The following is a 22,621-nucleotide window of genomic DNA, read 5'->3' as shown; positions in this document are numbered from 1 at the left end:
GGAAACATCAGCAGCGTAGGTCAGAGGCCAAGGACACCCATACTCAGACTATGACTTCCTTTGCTAAGTGATTCAAGAGGTCTTTGGAACAGCCTGTGGTATGGTGGTTACAGTGGCTGAATCCCACATGGTTGACTGCATGGTACCAGTCCAAGGCCCAATAGGTGGAGAAACACAACAGACATGTGTGCCCAAAATCCCTGAAGGAGGGAGTTGTAGAGGAGAAGGAACTACAGTGTGACTATTTCCTGAGGAGGGTGCTTTCTCATTTCCCCTCTCTTTCTCTTCCTCTCTCCTTGGTGAGCACATGAGCTCTCTGGAAAAAAAAAAAAAAAAGAGAAAGTCTTCAAGAGAGTCATTTTGTTGCCTGATGCTGTCTGTCTTCTCTAAGAAACAAAAGGCTTATCTTCACTTTATCAGACTGTCTGAAGGTCACCTATTTTCACCACCTCATAGTATTGTTATTGATAGTGACTTTCTTAGGGCTTTGCATTGAACACATATGGAGGCAGGTGGGTCCTCTGGGCATGCACCTATCTAACTTTATGTCATAAAACCAACTTTCCATGTCACACCAAAGGAGGTAACTTTTAAATTTTCTTCCTGTGTAAAATTCTAGTGGAAATGCTTTGAACTTGTAAACACAATTGATGAGTGCTAATTCACAGAAAGCTGTCACTCATGTCTTAGTATGACCTCGTATATCCATTGTTTACTATTTTCTCATATTTAGCTGAAGGTGACTGCGGTTACACGTTGCTTTATGGATGGGAGATTGTAGGAACATAGAGGTGGTTTGGGGTAATTTGGTGGGAAACAGGTATAGGTCAGGAGTGGCAGAGTCACAGGTCACCCTGAAGGTGCTGGACAGCAGCCGAGGTACCACCTCAATTCCAGGGGAAGGGCCCTGAACCCCTCCACTAGGTAGGACAGGTGTGGGGAAGCTACTCCAGAACTGAGTCCTGTCATTGAAGGTTCAGTGTAGAAAGTAAACTAAGCACCTCAGCGGTAACACATCCAGCAAGGAGATGAAGGTCTTCCCAATGAATGAATGAACTGCCAAAATGGGAGACCCAGGGGTACCAGTTAAGATGCTCCTGGTTGGAAGTCATGGACTGTTTGAACAGATGTGGCTTAAATAATAAAGATTTACTATCTTACATACCAGAAGTATGGAGGTAGGCAGTTTCAGGGTTGTTTAATCCAGATACTCAATGATATCCAATCCCAGAGTCATGTTTTCTACAATTCTTTTGACTTTCCTTACAAGATCCCAAGATGGCTACCACAGCTCCAAGCATCATATCCCCTCAGGATATGCCAAGGCAAGAAGGAACAAGCGTGGTTTCTCTTTGCACAGCCCCTGCTTTTGTCAAGGAGTACAACATACATAACCAAGCCAGGAAAAGATGCAGGTTTTGTTGGACTCTGAAGATCATGAAATTTGGGTGAGAAGGATCTCTCTTTAAGAAAAGAAAGCATATTTATGAATACAAAATACAAAATTAGGTACAGGGATTTGGAAAAAAAAAAAAACACAAAATTGAGAAGTTCTGATACTTAAACTTCTTTAACTGTGTTGTAAATCTGCTTTGGCCCAGAAACCACTGGCAAATTTCCCCTTGGGTCTCATCAGTCAACTGACTAGTGTAGGTAGAAAGTTCCTGCCTTGGTTCAGCTTTTGTTCTAAGATCTGGATCCATGCTAAAGTGCAGAGCAGAGGGCCACAATGAAAAGACAATAATAATAACAGATTTCCTGAATTAAGAACCTCCTAGTTACCATTCCGAGTTCTCTCAATGACTCTCCATTGTGAATATCACTAGTTCTGAAAATGACATACTGTGGAAAATCACAATGGTTTCCGAGTCTCGAGAGAAATTTAGGTATCTCTTAGTCACTCCTTTCTGTACTTTAGTTTCTTAGACTAAATACCTTAACCATTTTACTCACTTTATTTTTGAATTATGATTTGTCCATGAAGTTAGAAAGTTTTAGCATAAGTAGAAGTTTTAATTTCTGATTCTTTGTTAATAAAACAGTGAGTTTTTTTTATGATGTTTTCTGAAAAATCCTAAAAACAAGTGCCCATTCTTTCCATATTGGCTTAGTTGACATTTTCTTTCTTTTTTTATATATGCCAGAGAGAATATGTGTCCACGAGAGAGAGAGAAAGTGAGAGAGAGGGAGAGAGACAGAGAGAGAGAGAGAGAAAGCGCCCCCCTGATGGAGCTCAGTCATGCTGTAATCCCTTTTCCTCCATTCTTTCATCCTGGCAGAACCCTGAGCAGGTGGGTGCACACACCTACTGCGTTTTTCAAGCCACTTGGCTGGGATTGAAACCAGTCAGCCCATGCAGGATCCGGCTCCTCCTACACAGCACTTAACCACTGCACTATGGGGCCAGCTCAGCTTTGTACTTTCACATTGTTCTATTGTTTGTTATACTTTCCTAATTATAGAAAATTTAAAACTCCATTATGTATCTTTATTCCTTCTCTGAATCAGTACTAGTAATCTCTCACATTCCTATTTACAAAAATTTCCCCCCAATGGCACAAGAACATTGCGTTTTGCTCTGTGCTGGTTTACACTTCATGCCTGAAGCATGGCGCAATTCTCAGCCCTGAAACCATCTCACAGGGCCTGCTTTCTGGTTTAGACATGATTAGAAAAACAGCTGAGTCAGGACAAGTTGATGCTGGGTGGGAGCCAATAAGATAGAATCCTAATTCCCCTCTTCCTTCCTCCCTGCAGCCACCATCGTATAAACATGCAAGATTTGGGCCCGTGGTAAAAATGCCATTCCCATATAAACACCAACTTTCTGCCACTAATTTAAGTTTTGCAGACTCTCTAAGGCAGCTATTTACCTGACTGAGTTCCTTTTTTTTTTCCCCCCCTCATGGTCTTTGAGAGAGCTGTCACTGAAAAAGATAAAAGACAGAGAGACAGATTTAATTCGTCACCTGGAATTGCACAGTTACCTATTTTTACTACTGGCACTGCCTTAAGAAAGCAAATTCTCTGTGCAGTTCCTTCCCAGTCTGCTTCTGTTCCTGTTTGTGATCATACAGGCTGGATTTTCAACTATTGTCCGTTTTCCTCTGGCCTCCCCTCCTGGAAGGACAGAAATCGGAAACTGTTCATGTTTATAGAGACAAAACAACAACAAAAAGCCATTTACGTGGGTCAAACCCAAGCCTGTCACACCAGCCGTGCTCCCTTTTTTGAGAACAAGAAATAGGGCTTGCAAACACATGCCTCACCCCTTTTCTCTTCCTAGACCTGGTCACTGTCCTCTGGAAAATCTTCTCATGGCTTCGTGCTACCATTAAGTCAGGGTCACACTCTTCCCTGAGCTCTGGGCACCTGTACAAAATGAATCCATTGACACTTGCTCATGTTCTGCTGGGGTTCATTGTTGCCCCCTGACCTTTTCTCCTCCAGGGTATGCCTAGAAATGAGTGGAAGCAGACTGGGTTATCACAATGTCCACGGTGGTGCAAGGGCACGAGGAGTAGGCCCAGTGATCCTAACTGTCAGACAGGATAATCAGGGACAACATAGCAAAATGCAAAGTGGAAAAATACTATAGGTAGTTTCAAGTATACCTTTCCATCCTCGACTCTGAAGGCCTAGTCTCTTGTCTATTAAGCTCAAAGTCAACAAATATTTGTTGAGTGCCTACTGCATATAATGTACCATCTTAGTCTATTTCTGCATTGCTAACACAACAACCCAAGGCCAGGTGATTTATAAAGAAATAGAGGTGAACTGAGTCACAATTCTGGGGACTGGGAAATCCAAAAGTTTCACAAAACAGTGAGAGGCAGAACTGTGAGTAGAGTGGAGTACAGTCTGTCTGTATCAATGTGGCCTCCACTTGCCTCATTTCATTCCCTTATAAACCTACCAGGACTCAGTTATGGGGACCCCACCCTAAACACCAGATCACAGATCTCCTCCCTAAGCCCCACCTTTTGACATAATTGGATCTTATTATCACTTAACACCTTTACAATACAAGCAAGTTCCAATGCATGAATTTGGGGGGGACAGCCAAACCGTAGCACATACTGTACAAATTTTAATGCCACAGTGGAGACCCACTGGGAGTCATTGCCCTCCTGGAGCTTATAGCTGTAAAAAATAATCTTCAATAATTATGCCTACATCATTAGAAACTTTAGAATGAGTCACAACAACCCCCTAAAAAGTTTCAGGGATATACACATGAAGGCATCTTACATTCTGAAGAGTATAAGTATATCAAGAAAATATTCCCTTTAAAAATTCAGTCAACAATAACAATGACAGCTCTGTTGAGTTAAGCACTACCTGGTTACTATCTCTGTATTAGTGAATATTGTTATCCCACTTCTACTGAGTTAACAGAGGCTCAGAGTTTCAGATACCTTATCTAAGGCTATAAACCTAGGACTGACAAAGCCAGGATTTGAATCCAAATGTAATCATCAAGCACACAGTCTGTCCAGGTCTCCAGAGATCCTCCAAATTTTTTATTAAAATGTTCAATGTCCTTCTGATTTCACATTTTCCCACTGACTCCCAGTAGGGTCTAGAGATGTGTCCCAGCTCCTTCACACTAGCAGAAACAGAAATTCCAATATTGCTGTTTTGTTTCCCTTACTCATGTCTCACTGCCAAAACCTCTACAATTGCTCACTTTCCTCCTTTTTCTCTCCCTAATTTCAGCCCTCTCCTTTCCTATCACTAACATGAGTGATGTGTATATGCTTGAACCAAAATGTTCATGTTTATGAAATAATTCTTCCAGGGTGAAACTTAAGTATGAGAATCAAAGGGCCAACATAACTTCAATAAGCCCAACAAATAGGAGAAGCCTGGAATGACTTCTCCTTTGCAACTCCTGCCCAATTCAAATACTACCTCTTCCATAAAACACCCGACATCTTTTTTTCTTCCATCTTGGAATTTTCTTAAGACCTGGAATCACTCCACCTGCAGCTATATTTGTCTGGTTTTGGGCTCTCTCCTTCTAGGATTAAATATCTTTGAGGGAAAGCCTTTGGCATCTTGATCTTTGCTTCCCATCATTGAACCTTGTGCATAGCAGAGTCTCATCACATCTTAGAGGATCGAATGAATGAATAAATACTGAGATTATTGATTCACGGTTACTTAATGACAGGTTGCTCACTTTGTATGTTTGTAATTCTGTAATCAGGTAAACAGAGAGGAAAGCTAAGGCAGACCTTTAACTTTGACCAATTATTAGTAGCCCTAGAAGAGATTTCAATAGGGAAAAGGTATTGAAACCACCATTGACAATTCTCCTAGCTTTGTAAAGGGAAGAAATCTGTACCAAATTCTAGTTCCGCTGCTTACCACTTGAAACCCAGTACTTGAGAGACAAGTCTTGGTGAAAAGAAAAGAGCTTTAGGTGCCAGTCACCTATGAAAATGATGAACTAATGTCCAAAGACTCCCCAGCCAGTCTGATGAGAAGACTTTTTTTTTTTTTTGAAGAGGTTTTTGCTATAGGGCGCATGCACTCGCCAGAAAGACAGAGAGAGACAGAGAAACAGAAAGCAAGAAATCACCCCCCAGGGAGGATGGCCACGCCGCAATCCCTTCTCCTCCATTCTTCTCTCGAGATCTTGGGCACGCACACACACGTGCCCGGAATGAGTTTAAGCAACCGGGTCTGGGACTCGAACAGTGGTTGCCTACGGTTCAGCGACATAGCCATTACGCTAACTTCTGGTCCCATGAGAAGGCTTTTAAAGTGTAAGTGATGGGAGGAAGTATGTGCTGATTTGCCCAACACAGCAGTTCATCTGTCCCTAGACCAGTTCCAAGGAGAAGACGAGTGAATGTCAGGATGGATGTTTTCAGCAGCAGCTGGGTCAGCTTGACCTGATCACCAGGCCAAGAGTCTTTTTATCTTTCTTGAGCACATCTACGTCTTGGGTTGCAGTCTCAAGGTTTGGTCCCTGCAGAATTTCATTAAAGTCTTGATTAGTTTTTGCAAGTGACTAGGTTTGGTATGGAATTACTTTGGTTCTTCTTGAAGCCCAGCTATAGTCCAAGGGGAAGACACATTGGCTTTCTCCATATCCCACTTTCAAGGGCCAATTCCTGTGGCCTCTTCTGGAGAGTGTCGCCTCATGCCACCATACTCAAAAAAGTAGGATCGGGCCAGACTGATGAGAGACTATCATGGCCCTTTATTGTTGACCTTCTGTACTGCTGTCTGAGTTGCAAGAAATGCAGCAAATGTAGGCTCAAGCTTCTAAAGGAAGCCTATATTTTCCTTCAAGGGAAAGATTTATTTTGACAATTGGCAAAGGATATGAAATGCCAGGTTCAATTCTAAAGCCTGTGGTTGAATGGCAGTTAGGCCTGGACCCAAAATATTTGGGAAAATCAAGACAATCTGGAAAACAGGATTTCTGAGTTCTAGTGAGAGCTAGAGTAGTATTGTCCAGGCCTGACTAATTGAGCTCCAGGAAGTCAGATGCCGAGTGCTGGAAGCTGCTTGCTTCTGGTGGTGATTAGGGCCATCTGTGTGAACTGTCTGGGAACACATGCATACCCCCTCTCCTTTGGCACACCTTAGTAAATGTGGTCCAGCAAAATAAAGAAAAAGGACCCCATCCACTTCCCTCTGACACTCTGCTCTGCTCCCAGGACACCTACTTCTCTTGATCACTGCCAATTTTGCTGTCTGACATTTTCCATTTCAAGGATCAAGCTGTGTGTGGCAAGGGGCTCTCCAGGGTCAGGCCATTGGTCACCACCTAAGCAATTAAATGAGAAAGATAGAAAAATGGAAACAGTTAGAGGGGCATCTCTTTGTAGTGGAGTGTGGCCCACACATATCTAAGGCTCATAGCCACCCTCCCAAAGAGCCCCACGATTCCGGCTAACTGGAAGACTCTCTGGAGGACAACATAAAACAGCGATTCCACACAATCTGAGAAACTATCGTTTATAATAGAAACCTAATGTGACTAGACCTTAACCCTAGTAGAAAACACACACAACAAAACAAACTGCATCACTGCACAAGAGTTTTCACTGAAGCCACCTGACTTGGGCATCACTGGGTGTCCTTTCAAGCCTGGGATGATGTCAGACATTTATTATATTTTCGGGAAGTTAGAAAGCTTCTGCTCCAACCATATCCAAGGAAAATAAGGTAGACTTAACTTTTGTTAGGCCCCTAAAACATCTTAGAATCTATACCCTGGGAAAATTATACTTTTAGTAGTTGAAAAGAGAGATGATAGTCCAAAACAAAATTTTTTTTTGGAGAGGTTTTTGCTATAGAGTGCGTGCACTCCCCAGAAAGACCAAGAGAGACAGAGAGGCAGAAAGCGAGAAATCACCCCCCAGGGGAGATGGCCACACCGCAACCCCTTCTCCTCCATTCTCCTCTCGGGATCTTGGGCACGCATGTACACGTGCCCAGCGTGAGTTTAAGCCACCGGGTCCGGATTCAAACCTTAGTTGACTACATGGAAGTCCAGTGACATAGCCATTATGCCAATCGCTGGTCCCAAAATGTTTAAAACCCAGTACCCACAAGTCCTGGCTGATGAGAATGTATCACCCTTCTCAAGAGCTAGAGAATGCTGGTTGGACCTCTGTGGCTCCTGTCAATAGGAAAGCAACCTGTGCTGGTGCCATTTCTGTACCTGATTCTGCAATTGCTGAAGCTTGTGGACTTCCTAGGAGGGAATCCCCACACTGCCATGCCTGGGCCACATGAAAGAACAGGAGACACAGCCTTTGTCCTCAGGCTGATAATCAGTATAAACATGAACGTCCTCAAAAAAGGACAACTAATCCTGGAACAGGGTGCGTGGTGAATACCATACATGAATGGCTTCCGGGGTTTTCACGCCTGGAAGTGAGTCCCAGCCTCTCCTTGACTGCTGAATATAAGGCTCTACAGCGATGCCTCTGGTCAAGGAGGGAGGCCATGTAGGATGGATTTCAATATCCTCTGCTGCTTCTCAAGAAGTCATTTGGGGATAGGGGACAAGAGCTGAAGGCCAGATGTCCCAGCAGCTGTGGGCCCTTCTTCCTTCCCAAGAGTATTTTGCTCTGAAACATAACAACCATTTGCTGATCTATGATGCGGAGAGATTGGACGGAATGGGCAAGAAATATATGTGCTAATATATCCCCAAAGTGCTACAATAACAAAGTGAGCAAGTGCCCCATGAAGTTTTCAAGGCAAGTGCCTTTCCTATGTGCAAATGTAGAAAATATTAAGTACAGACTGTTCAGGTTGCTTCCTGTTTCTTCCTCTCCTTCCAGTCCCTCCTTCCACCTTTACCCTCATGCGCAGCCTGACCCCTACATTTCTAATTGCACTTCTAGACGTCTCAGCTCAGCATCATAAAGAAACCCTAAAATGGTGAGTTCAAAGAGATAGGTCCCAGCAAGTGCCCAGCAAACTGCATTTGCTGAGCTTCTTATTTTGAGGTAAAAAGTAAACATTACCTTTTCTTTTTCTCCTTTTCTTCTCTTTTTAAATTAATTTTTTTGTTGTTGTTGTTAAGGATACTTGAAACAAAAACCTAGTCTAGAAATGATAACTCTTCTAATTATTCCTCTGGCTTCTCAAATTAAAGCAAGCTTATACGAGGTATTATATGGTGAGCTAGTAATGGAGTACAGGCACCTAAATACTATGCAGGCATGGAAATAAAAGAACCCAGGTCTATAAACATAACAACTGAACCATTTCTCAGTGTCTCCTTGCGTGGAGCTTTTTGTTGCTGGCTCCTTCCTATTGGCTTAACTAGCTGAGTGCTCCTCAAGGAGGTCTCAGCATTGCTCCCCCCGCCACCACCACCACCACCACATGCACATCACAAGGTCCTGGAGAGCTCTGGGGAGGGCTGAGCAAATTGCACTAGGTGAGGATTTTATTTAAATTGCTAAAACAGTGTTGGTTGTAGACTGGCCAACTTGTCCTGGTTTGCCTGGGACTGTCCTATTTTTAAACTAGAGAGCCTTGTTTCACTAAAACCACTTCAGCTGCAAACTGGGACAGTCAGTTGCCTTATTTGATTGGCATAAACCCAGGTAGCCATTGAAAGCAAACCTCGCAACTCCTCTCACTTCTTTGCTCAGGCTCACCCTGAGAGCTGTTTCCTTCCTACCTTCTTTCATATGAAGGTACACAATGTCCCCCCACCTCTCAGGCCTTCCTCACTGAAAGAGTTCCCAAGCGTCCTGTGGCTGCAGGAGCCTTGAAACATCCCTCTCTCATTACTAGTGCTGCATTTGAGGTCTCCTCACTGGGGCCCTTTCTGCTCCTCGAGCTCCCCCAAGGCTATGCACACACACAACACACACACATACATTCTCACACAAAAACACACACATCCAGTCATGTACATGCACATACACACTCACATATGCACACTCATAAACACATACACATTCACATTTAATCACAAGCACACATACATATACATGTATTCACAAGTACACACATACATGCACATACACACACATACATGCACATACACACTCACACATGCACACTCAAACACATACACACTCACATTTAATCACAAGCACACATACATATACATGTATTCACAAGTACACACATACATACACTCATTCACACGCATACACATTTACATTCACACATACTTGCTGCATATGCTCTCACAAGCACATACATGTACACACTTGTGTGTGTCCATGCACACACGCATTCACACACATATACACATGTGCATACTCTCATGCTTGTGTACACATATACTTATCCTCACACCCATGTATACACACTCTCATATGCACAGGCCTGTCCCTAATGCCCGATTGTCCCCACAGGGCTCCTCCCCATCTCCCCTCAGTGTCTGACCTTTGGGCTCAGGACACGCACTCCTTGCCAGCAAGTTGTAAACCACCCCTGAGGGCAGGTTTACACCCCGACCCCAAAAGCCTAGTAGACACAGATCCAGAGCTCGGTGCATGTCTGTGGAACTGCGTGCACTGGTCCTGGGATCACAGGCTTCTCCTGCAAGTGGGGTCACCCCACGCTCCACCCTTGCCTGTGACTCCTCTTGCCTAATGCAAGAGGACAACAGGGCACAAAACAGAGATGCCGGGACCAGCAGTTAGCGTAATGGCTATGTCACTGAACTCCTATGTAGTCAACCGTGGTTCGAGTCCTGGAGCCAGTGGCTTAAACTCATGCCTGGCACGTGTGCGTGTGTGCCAAAGATCCCAAGAGGAGAATGGAGGAGAAGGGATTGCGGTGTGACTATCCCCCCTGTTGGGTGATTTCTCACTTTCTGTCTCTCTGTCTCTCTCTTTCTGGTGAGCACACGTGCCTTATAGCAAAAACCTCTCAAAACAAAACAAAACAAAACAAAACAAAAGAGATGCCAGCAGCCACTAGAAGAGGAACCAGGAAGAAGTCATCAGGGCACCATTCTGAAATTCAGGCCATGCATGGGATGAAATCTAGTCAGTTACTTAGAGCGAATGTCTCCCCTCTCACCTAACCAGCCCATTTATTGTCTTTATCTTTCTTTCTCTCTTTTTCTTTTTCTTTCTTTCTTGCTCTCCCTTTCTTTCTTTCTCTCTCCCTCCCTCCCTTCCTTCCTTTTCTTTCTTTTAATTGCCAGATGGTGCATACACTCACTGGAGAGAGGACAGGGAGAAAGCACCACAGTGGGGCCAGATCATTCCACAATCCCTTCTCCTTCATTTCTCCAACCAGCTGAGATCTGGGGCAGGCATGTACACACGCCTGGCTGTATTACAAGCCTGCAGGACCAGGACTCAAACCCTGAGGTCAGCCATGTAAGACCCAGCTCCCTTAACCCATAAGCTACCAGACCACCCCCATTGTTTTTCTTCTAAATCAGCACTTAGAGTTGTTGTGCTGGGCAACTTGTCATCTCAGTAAAATACCTAGAGGATTAACCTGTGATTAGACAGGTCCCCAATTACCCTCAGGGTGGAGGTTTTCATCGTTGCATGTGTTTAGTTCTGGAATTTATATTGTGATTTTTAAATCAGGCAGTCTTCAGCCCCTTTCACCTGTCCACTTGTCATGGGGTACACACTTACTATGGAGTTCATAATTAGTAAGGTCATTAATAGAAAAAAAAATGTTCCACTTAGCACTTCAGGCATTGCTGTCTCCTGGACTAAGATAGGAAAAAGCAACACGTTAAATTCGCTGACGAAGCTAAATTAGAGCATGTTATGATCATCACCACAGACAGATAAAGAACAAAGAACAGTGTGAGAAGCTAGAAATGCTATATGTTCAGGAAGCGTTCCCATGGAAAAATACAAGCTACAGCTGGAGAAGGTGGGATGAGGGATGACGGAGATTCAGGAAACGGAGAGTCAATGAAATCGTGCAATTTGGAAAGCAGTAATACGAGGGAGCGATTTATGGGGTGAGACCGGATGGGTGTGCAATGTGATATGACAGCTAAATAAGCAAAGGAGGGTTCAACCTTCACCTCCACCGTTGCTCTGCTGCACATAACCAGGGCGCCTCGCCCCGCAGCCAGTGGCAGCTGGCGATCATACTGCGGCCATTTATTGAACACCTATTGTGTGTCAGGTGCTTAGCACACAGTCACGTCATTCACCAAGTGAAGACTGACTGCCCGACTTAAAAATTACAGCCTGAATTCTGCAAATAAACACATACAACCATGAAAACCTCAGCCCCGAGGGTGCTTTGAGATTTGTCTGATCACAGGTAAGCCCACTAGTTGTTATAAAGAAGACAAGTTGCCCAGAGAAACACTCACCCTGCAAGGTGAGTGTTATGATTCCCATAAACTGAAACTCAGAGATGCTAAGTGCTTTGCCGGGATCACAGAGCTAGAGTGTGGTAACTGGAATTTAATCCTACACCCATCCAATTCCAAAATGTCTTTACTTCATATCTGGCCACACTCAGTGAGTCAAGATGCAGAGGAGAAGTTGACACCTCACTGCCCAGGGTCAGCAGGAGCACAGCAATGACCTCTGGCTGTGGGGTAGTGGCCAGGAGACAGACAACTTGAGTTCCAGTCTCAGCCCTATCTCTCACTATCTGCATGACTCTAAGAGTGCCACTTAACTCTGTACTGTAGCTCCTCCAACTACAAAAAAATACTACCATCCCCACTGCAATGTTGCGAGGATGAAATGAAGGTCATGTTGGCTCTTGGTGGAGTTTACGGCTCATTAAATATACGCATCTATGATCAGTCTTGGGAGTCACCCTGTAAACTGCTGGGAGTTTAGCTGTTTTGATTCCACTTACTCATCATGATCAGTCAGTTTTACCTCCTACATTTGAAACATTTGTATTATTAAATCCTGCTTAGCAAGAAGAGGGTTGGAATATCAGGAATGAATGGCTGGTCTGCAGTGAATGGCTTGTGTTTGACTGGACACAGCCTCCTTAGAGCTCACGAAACCTTTAAACTATTTGTTTCACAGCAAGTGAGTATCTATAGTGAAAAAAAAAAAGTTCTAAAGTAGACAAAGTGATAAGGTTGGTTCTGGAAAGTAATGATTCTAGGACCCATCCCAAATGAGAAATGGTTGAGGGAAATGAAGCTATACAAGACCTGCAAAAGACAAGCATTAATGCTGTCTCCTAAACAAATGGAGGAGAGGAGACTGACTTATTCTGAGTTGCTCCTGAGGGGAGAGACAGAAGAAACGAAGGGCAGGAGTGGTATGTATTTGTAGAAAGGGACCTGGGTTGATAGCAAGTGGATCCCTCTGGGCTTCACCTACTTTGCCAGTAAAGTGAGGTGATTAGATAGACACTGTGTTCCAACAACAATTTTGTGACATCACCTGGAGGTCTTACAATTCAATTCAGTTCTGACACTAATATCTACAACTGAAACCCCAGTACCAAATCTAAGTTCAGCAGTTTACCACTCAATGGCCAATACTCAAGAGACATGTATGAGTGGAAAGGAAAACTAGCTTTATTCAGGAGGCCAGCAACTTGGAAAATGACAGACTAGTGTCCCAGGATCATCTCCCAAGTTACAGGTTATCAAAGGTTTTTTTAAAGGAAAAATGTAAGGAGAAGCAGCAAGGATTCATGTGTTTGCTTTGCAGTGTTTAAGCTGATATAATCTCAGCTGGTCATGGAGGAGGGGGAGGGAGCTGGTGGTATCTTCCTCCTCCCTATCTCTAGATCCTGGTATCTGTGAAGCCTCAACAAAGTTATTATTAACTTTCATTAGTTAGATGTTAGCCTAGATCCACTGTGAGGGAGGTGACGGTTAGGCTCTGTAAGGTTGGTTCATCATGAAGGAAGTGAAAGACAGAAGTTAAGGACTGATTTTTCCTAAAGGTAATCTTATTCAGATGGGCTCTAAGGCTAAATGCAAAATGGAGTCACTTTGGTTTTCTTATGGCCCAGTTACTTAACAAAATTACAGCAGACCTCATGGGGTAAGGGCTCAGTCCCACAAGACTGCCTCCACTTCAGATACCAGCCACAAGTCCCAGATCCTCAGGCTACCAGTACTTGTGCCTGATCTGACTAGAAATGTGAAAGTTTTCACATATACCCACTCTTCAGGTTCAGTGACTCACAGAACTCAGGAAAATATTTTATTTAAAATTACAGTTTTATTGTGAAGGAGAGTGCCCAGGAACATATCCAGACAGAAAAGTAGAAGTATGGCAAAGTACAAGAAGGGAGATGAGGGGCACAGAGCTCCCGTTCTCTCTTTTGGTTGCACAACTCTACCCACATGTCAATCTAGTCACCAACCTAGAAGCTTCTAAAGCATGCTGTTCTGGGGTTTTCTATGGGATTTTGTTGGCATGAGTGATTAGGCCATTGGTCACATGACTGAACTCAGTCTCCAGTCCCTCTCTCCTTCACACTTGGGATGGGGCTGAAAGTTTCAACCATCTAACATGTGGTTGGTTCCAGCCCCCATCCTGAAGCTATCCAGCCTACCCTACTCCCCTCCATCCAACACTATGACTCATTTCATTAGCATAGACTCAGGTATGGGAGAAAGAGACTCATGAATAACAAAAGACAGTCCTATCACTCAGGAAATTCCAAGGGTTTATAAGCTCTATTTCAAGAACCTGGGACAAAGACCAAACATACTTTTTCATTATACCAGAGATACACTTTAACATCCCTTCTGTTTCTAACATGCTATATTTAGTGACTCTAAAACTGATTATGAGATATAGCTCAGCTCAATATAAGAAAACGTCTTCTTAACTGGAGCTCTTTAGCAAGTTAATAGACTGCTGCCAACGGTCTGAGCTACCTAGAGCAGGAAGTGAACCAGATGAGGTTGGATGACCCCAGTGGGGAAGAAATCCCACACTGGTGGCAGTTCAGACTAGATGGCCATTTATTCCCATTGTTGAGACAGCACAGTGTAATTGCCTTGTTTGCTTTCAGAGTCGAGAGATGCTTCCATATTGGATGAACAGCACCACCGGCAAGAGGGAAGGCTGGCAGCATGGATGGCATGGATATGACAACGAGCTCATGGACATGAGGGGCATCTTCCTGGCCTTTGGACCTGGTAGGCTAGGCGATTACCAAATCGGGGAGGCATCTCTAGTAGGGGCTGAGGGTGCTGGTTAAGGCTGAAGTGACTTCTTTATGGACCCTCTTTATGAGCAAAGCTGAGCAAATCCAGCTGGTCTCTATGAAACATCTTTTGCTGGCTTCCTTTCAAATGCTTCGTGGGTTCGGCAAATGGAGCCAAATACTTTTCCTTGTAAATTTTAAATCCTGAGTGCAGTGAAGAAAATGTATTCCACATGTTTGTGATTCATTTTTTACTTAATTCATCAAAATGTTATTTCACAGCTATCTGATGTCCAGAAAAGCTTATCAGACACCAGGTTGCTGACAGCTGTGAGTCTGGAAGTTGGTGTGATTGCTTCATGGGGTCTGACTTCTCCACAATCCTCCTGTCCAGAGCCCCCACTGCTATGGGGTCTTTCCATTTAGAGCCCAACCAGAAGCTAGAATGTATGCTCAAGGGCAGGCTTGGAAATAACCTTGAAACTGACTTTGAGAATGAGCCAGAATGGCTAGGGATGACTTGGTTGAAAGTAAATTTGCGGTGCCTTCCTGATCAGATTATTCCTAGAGCTGGAAGAGAGGGGAGATAGAGAGGGCCTCATTGGTCAGTTGATTCAGTTGACAGAGAACTGTAAATTCACACTTTGGAAAATCCTACCAAATGCTCTGAAGATCATACTGTTGCCTGAACATCTCCATTCAGAAAAAAAAAAAAAAAAAAAGGAAACAAGTATTCAGTAGCCATCAACTGTCATTTGGAGCATCATGATCTACTCTACTTTCTTATACTTGTCCACCCACGCTCCTTTCTTTACCCGTGGTCTATATTCCCAATACTTTTTAAAAAAATTTTATTTATTCATTCTTTTATTTTAATTTGACCAGAGAGAGATACAAAGAGAGAGAGGGAAAGTGAGAAAGCAAGTCACCAGGTCTGAGACTCGAACCTTGGTCAGCCATGTGGGAATGCCCAGTGCTTCAACCACCATACCACCTGCTGACCCCCTCCCATTTTTTTTTCCAAAAAGTTGATCAAATGTTTCAACCCACAGGAGTCCATGCTTTCCTTTCAAATTATAGATCAGACATCACACGTAAAAGCTCTGTTCTTCTCTTCAATATAGCAAGACCAAAGATATTTATCACCTCATCTCATTCCAACTTCCTTGGTTCACTCTACCACACCATATCTGTTAAGAACTATGAGGTGTCAGTTTCTGCAACCTCTGCAGGTGCCTCTGGGAGCCTGGGTTTAGGAGTATATTGATCCAAATCCTTTCCCACATGTGGGCCAAGTTTCTAAGCCCAATTGTGAGCATCAGAACCAGTAGCAACATATTTATAGAGCACCAACTTAGTTCATGATGTTGGCCTAAGAGGGAGTTCCACGGATGCCCGAGCGTGCTGCCATTAACCCATAATGGTTGTCAGGAGCTCCCTGTCAGCCAGGCCCAGCTCAGATACGCAGCACTCAAAGGCCAATGGAATGAGGAATGGAGCCTCAAGGATGCTGCCGAGGCCAACTGCCAGGTTCTGTTGGAGACATTCTAGAGCCATGGCCTCTACATGGGAGGACACTAGTCAACAGGCTTTCCTTTATGAGCATTGCCTCCTCCTTCACCAGAAAAGGGAAGTAAGAGCATGAATGCAAAACGTTTGCTGAAGGAGTGTACACCAGCAACAGTCACAAGCTTATTTCGAAGCAGAACCAAATCTAGCCCTGAACCAAAATTTCTAAATAAAGTACCCACTGAATTGGACTTTGATTCACGGGGGCACATTTTGTCCATTAACAGAGCCCTCCAACCTATCCTTCTTTAAAACGAAAAGCCCTCGGTGTTTTATAGACAGAAACAAGACCCCTGACGAAAATAGACTGGGCTAATTGCAAAATGTTTCCAGCAGATACAGCTCTGAGAGCCTCCCACAAACCATCACGTTTCTGGCTCCAATTCTCATGAAAGATTGAACAGCTTTACACACTGACTGTTTACTCAGACAAAAATTTAAGAGCGAGGCCTTTAATAGCTATCTAGCTGCACTTTGAGATAAAGGTGCATCCCTCCTGATTAATTGTATGTGCATCTTGCTTAGGGAGGAAGCTGGGCATCATTGCAGCTGCCCAGATATAGCCTTAGAAGTCAGTGAGTCTGGGGCAGCCAAGAGAAAGGGAAATAATTCTAGAAGATAGCCTCTCTCTGGTTAATCCCAGTTTCTAATTTGAACAACCTAATCTTGCCCTGGAGAACTCCACATTCCAGATAAGACAGCAGGAGTGTGATTCACTGAGCTGCCTACAAGCTAGCAAACCTCACTCAGAAAGCAGCCCAAGGTGGCCAGACACAGCGTGAGCCTGCAGAACCTTCTCTCTGTAGGAGACACATTTTTAATATCAAAAAAGTTTAAACTCACGGGAGTAGTTTGGATCTTCAATCCAGGTTCAAAATGTCATCTTGATCTTTTCTGGGTGCTCTCAAATTGGATCAGGCATCAGTTTTGCTCTTCTGGAATTTTCTAGAAGCTTTCATTCCAGCCTAGATCATCACTGCATTAGACTCAAAGTCTCATCCCTAAAGAATAGGAAGATATGAATTAGATGGGATGGGAAAGAAAACCCAACTCTCCTTCCTACACAGGATTAGATTTTGCACTTTCAATTTTTAAAAACCACTTCTCAAAAAAAATTCAATCTGAAATTTTTCCAGTGAAGTGTTAAAAAAAATAAATTGTTTTTGAAAGGCTAAGGCAAAGGACCAGCAGATGGCATAATGGCTGTGTTTCTGGACTCCCATGTAGTTGACCGTGGTTTGAGTCCCGGACCTGGTGGCTTAAACTCACACTGGGCGCACGTGCATGCGTGCCCCAAAGATTCCGGGAGGGAGAATGGAGAAGAAGGGATTGTGGCATGGCCATCCCCCCCCGGGGGGGATGATTTCTCACTTTCTGTCTCTCTGTCGCGCTTTGTCTTTCTGGCGAGTACATGCACCCTGTAGAAAAAAAAAAAAAAGCTTAGGCAAGACACCTGGTTTTACTATGGCCCACCACCCACATACAAGATAGGTAGGCTAACACCCAGGTCGTATGGCAAGTTAGAAGGAGAGAGAGGAGTTGCTTACGTATTGCTGGGACAGCTTTTCCACTGTTTCTAATGTGGCAGATGATTCTTCTGCTCCTTTAAAGATTTTATTTACTGGGCCAGAAGGTGCCATGGTAGTGGAGGTGCTAGACTCCCACATGGCTGACCATGGTTTGAGTCCTGGACCTGGCAACTTGAGAATCACACCAGGCACATGTGTGTGTGTGTGTGTGTGTGTGTGTGTGTGTCCAGAATCCCAGGGGGACAGTGGAGGCGATGGGATTGTGGCATGGCCATCTGGAGATGGGATTGTGGCATGGCCATCTCCCCTGGGGGTTGAGTTCTCACTTTCCTTCTCAGTTTCTGTCTCTCTCCAGTGAATGTATGTGCCCTATGGCAGAAATGTAGGGGGGGGGAAGAGATTTATTTGCTTATTTCTTCTATAAAAAGGCGAGAGAAAGAGAGAGAAAGTCACTTTAGCAGGGACTTCACATAGTGATCCACTCCCAGCCTCAGCCAGCAGATCACAGGCTATTGTGTACCTAGTGTGTACAGAGAGGCCTTGGGACATGAACCCAGGACCTTCCCATGTGAGTCTGGTTGTGTCACTATTGAGCCTCCATCTGGCTCCTGCAGCTTATTCTTCTGTTGGGAGGTGCAACCACCAAACACGTGTAAATCGTCTAATTTGCCTTGATATTGGGCTTCTAGCGCAACCCCTATATTCAACTCTCTAGACAGGTTCTGAATTTTTTGTCATTAATTTTTACTGTGATGTGATGCTGACCTTTATCTTCCCTACCCTGTAGAAAAATGAACCCTCCAAATAATTTATAAGACAAATATTTTAAATTCATAGTTTAGGCTTGCTGGGCACTTATTATACAATTAGCTTTTTATCCATCTCTCTCTCTCTCTCTCTCTCTGTGTAGAGAGAGAAAGGGATCCAATTTTATACATACGTATTTATATATATATATATACACACAATGTTTATATATTTATATATATACACAATGTTTATATATTTATATATATATATCCTACATAAGGTAAAATCCAAATGCCACACTGAGACTAAAATGCTCTTGGTCTGCCTAGACCAGGTTAATGAACACCTCTCCATAGAGGCTCTTCTTCCCTTTTACCGAATACCTGTGCTGTTGGTGCCCTTAACTGGAACCCTCTTCTCTGTTCTCTGTGTGTAGCTAGTTTCTTCTCACAACTCAGTCTCATGTGAAATGTTACTTCTTCAGAGAAAGCACCTTGTTAATATTAGCCAGCTCCACTCTCTGTCTCTTCTATTGTCTACATTTTATAAGTAGCACTTACCATAGTTGTAATTGTATTCAATGCAGGCTTATTGTTGCTATCCCTATAAATTCACATGCAAACACTACAGCCATGGAAAAGCCATGACGGGACAGCAAAGATGCTGTTCTTTGAGACATCCACTCATGACCCAGCATGTGACTCATAGCTGGCACATGGGAGGCAAATCAAAACAAGGTGACTGAATGTTTAAAATACACTTTTTCTAACTATATAGAACAGTTTTTGAGGGTATTTTGGGGCAGGCAAATTTTGATTAGTAAATAGCAGAAATATCTCTAAAAATATCTGAATTTATTTTACAAATATCATTGAACAATGTCATCTTTTAATTAATTATACTTCATCATTGCTACAGATTTTTTTTTCATCTTACGACCCAGGAGAAAAACTATTCATCTTAGGCAGAAGGGACATACAAACTCTGTATATTTGATTATAACACTTAAGCTAACTTTTTTGAAAATTAAGTTTCTTAGTGTAAGTGCTGACTCAAAGGGGAAAATTTTATTCAATATCTCACATTTACAGTTTAGAATTCAGCCCATTTTTTAATCAAGTAAAACCATAATATGCTTAGATTAGTTCCATAGAAACTACAAAACCTCCAGTGAACATAGTAAACGTCTTTATAAATGGCAGGATACACATCAGAGCTTGGTTATAATCCACTCTGACATTGAATTTTTTTTTTAATAAAAAATAATTATTTTTCCAATATTTAAAAGTCATATTGCAATTAGTGTAACATTTTTGCAATAGGCAATGATACTTTCCTAAAACTTTTTATATTTTATAAACTACTATAAAATAGATCATTTATTTTTGCTATAGTTTCCTGTGCTTATTATGGAGGTTTTTAGCATATCTAAATAGTATCATTAAATAATATAAATTTCTAAAAATGTAAAGTAATAGACTCTGAACATCATTTTGTGTCCGTTAAAATTGTGTCCCAAAGTCTTAAAAAATCAACTTATTTTAAATTAATTTTTCTTAGTAAAAGTTTTTTTTTTTCCAAAAATAACATCACACAGTTGCCACCAAGGGACACTGTTAAGTTGTCAGTCATTTCCCACTGTATAACTAAAATTACATATGAAAAAATTTCATATTGTAATTTCATGGTTTTTTTTTTTTGCACAAAGAAAGTCTGACTGATTGCAATCATTTACACAGCCAGACAAGAGAAGAATATAAAAAAAATTCAAATGCATCATTTTAGGCTTCTCTCTGCAAAGCTTTGAGAAGTGAACTAAAATGAGAAAGCCTGCACTCCTTTCAGATTGCATAAAGCAGCTGTGAATTCAGATTCCACACTTAATCTTTCATTTTGATGTGTATTCTTTTCATCCCCAGAAAGAAATATATTTATAATTTCCAAAAGAACTGCCTCAGAGGTAAGTGGTATCCAAATATTGTTCTGCAGAGTATATATATATATATACACACACACACACACAATGTTTATTTATCAATAATAATAGCTAACTGTTGCTGAGCATGTAACAGTGTGTCTGGAACTGTGGCCTGGGTGCCATTTCACATGCATTTCCCGAGGTTCCCCAGCTAGAAAGTGGGCATAGGCTGGTGGTCCATGCACCTCTTCACACTGAATTCAGCTTGAATTCCCCCAAGGGAGCAAAACTCATCACTTGGGAAATTACCCTAAAGCTAACATACTGTGTGATAGTTTCCTGTATATAACTTTCTTCTGTATTTGTAATTCCAGGGCAAATACAGGATCAGAATTGGTGCTGTTATTTCAGTAATACATATCTATTATGTTCGTTTGCTTTTTAAATAAAATGTATGTGATCATTTTAGCAAAGCACTTACAAGGATTTTTTTTTCCTAAGAAAATTTGGCATTATAGCCCCCAAACTACCCATTTTTTTAAAGTTTAAAATGAACTGAAAGCACAATTTTATTGATAGATTAAAATCTCCTCCCTGAATTTAGCCTTATTATCGCTTTGGGTATTTTGTTGGACTCTATTGTTTGGGGCCTAAACTGGATAAGTGTTTTGCATTCAACATCTTTTTTGCCTCCTTAGAGAAGGGAAAGGTGAACCCACTTGATTAAATCCAAATACTTACCAAGTCACTGTTAGTGCCTCTCCCCTATTAGACTATGAATGGCCAGACTTGCCTTCATATTCCTGCATTACTGTTCAAGTTTGGTACAGGTTCTGGGATGAGAAACAATGCTCTCCTCCATTCGGTCTCTCAGAGCTTCACTCAGATCCCTTACTGCAAAATACCAGTTGGCTCATTTTCCACATGGCTCACTTATTTTATTTATCGGTGAAGGGCTCCCCGACGAATCTCCCAAATGCATTTAGGAGACCACTGCTGTTGCTGCTGAGCCAGTTAGCACCAAGGAAACTTCATAGTTTCACATTCCCTCAAGAGCTGTCACCTGGATGAGAAAGGAAAACGGGGAACGTTCTTGAATTGCTGTGGGGCCACTGCAGTAGAAATCGGTACCCAGTTAGATCAGTGTTCTGGAAGACAAGCATACCATTTAACATGATTAAGGGGAGCCCAGCAAAACAGTCTTCTTTGTGTTGGCTCTCCAGTGCTCTGCAGAAACAGAGTCGCTTCGGACAGTCTTTTTATCCCTCCAGGAAAGATTTGTTGTCGCAAGAAGAGCACCATTCTGTCTAGAGAAAGCCTGCTTGCTGACTTGTCTTTGAAAGAAACACATCCCATATTTCCTTTCATAACCCGTAGCCTTTCAGATACTCTTCTATGTTCACAATCACTTGGTCAGATTCCAAGGATGGAGTTGATTTCCCAATCCCAGAGTTGTCTGGGTCCTGAGTATAATTCCTTCATACTGTGATTCAGCCCCTCTTTCTCCGATGAGTAATCAAGCTTGTTTGCCTTTCCCTTCCAGATTTCAAATCCAACTTCAGAGCCGCTCCAATCAGATCAGTGGATGTCTACAACGTCATGTGTAGCGTGGCTGGCATCACCCCGCTGCCCAACAACGGGTCCTGGTCCAGGGTGATGTGCATGCTTAAGAGCCCAACCAGTACGGCATCATTGGCCCAGCTGAGCAGCTGCGCCCTGGCCTTGGTTCTCCTCTTACTGTTTGCATAACTGATCGTATTGTTTGTCCCCAAAACACTGTCAGCACAACGTGCCTCCAAAGTGGAATGATTTTCATTTCTATGTGAATAATAAGCTTCATTAATCAAGGCCACACAAATTGTAAATATATTATTCTTGAATTGTTCTATACATAGAAGTCCCAACTTCTTAAAAACAGCACAAATTTCTTTTTCCCAAAGGTGGGAATATCTTAGCTTTTCATTTGTTCAGCTATACGTCATTTTCTACTTTCTTTTTATATGGTTACCCAAAATGAGCTATCTGAGCAAGGTCCTGTCCCTGTAGCAACAGACTTTGAGCAGATAATGCATGGTCATTCTGGGTCCTCCATGTCCTCCCTTGCACAAAATAGCTCTCAAACTAGGCTCTTGTCTGTGCCCTGTCCACACCCTGAAGTCATCCTTGGAGTCTGTGGCCATAAGCCTGTACTGTTCCTTTCATCCTGGAGAAGAGAGTCTAATGAAAGCAATAGCAGCTGTCTATTTCTGACCCAGCTCACTGAGTTTCTTTGTCTTAC

The 22,621-nt window shown here is 42.7% G+C and overlaps 1 protein-coding gene across 1 annotated transcript in view; it reads left to right on the top strand.

The window, feature by feature from the left end:
• The window catches only part of ENPP6 (ectonucleotide pyrophosphatase/phosphodiesterase 6), a 137,274-nt gene extending 115,041 nt beyond the window's left edge, over positions 1 to 22,233 (top strand). The window contains exons 7-8 of the mRNA XM_006160431.2: positions 14,443 to 14,569; positions 21,887 to 22,233. Of these exons, the coding sequence (XP_006160493.1) occupies positions 14,443 to 14,569; positions 21,887 to 22,092 (333 nt within the window). The 3' untranslated portion in view covers positions 22,093 to 22,233. The remainder of the gene's footprint in view (positions 1 to 14,442; positions 14,570 to 21,886) is intronic.
• The last annotated feature ends 388 nt before the right edge of the window (positions 22,234 to 22,621 follow it).

This window comes from Tupaia chinensis, unplaced genomic scaffold (genome assembly GCF_000334495.1).
Source record: "Tupaia chinensis unplaced genomic scaffold, TupChi_1.0 Scaffold000685_1, whole genome shotgun sequence".
NCBI lineage: Eukaryota > Metazoa > Chordata > Mammalia > Scandentia > Tupaiidae > Tupaia > Tupaia belangeri.
Note: the sequence above shows the minus strand (reverse complement) of the source record. Positions and strands in the feature narration are given on the sequence as shown.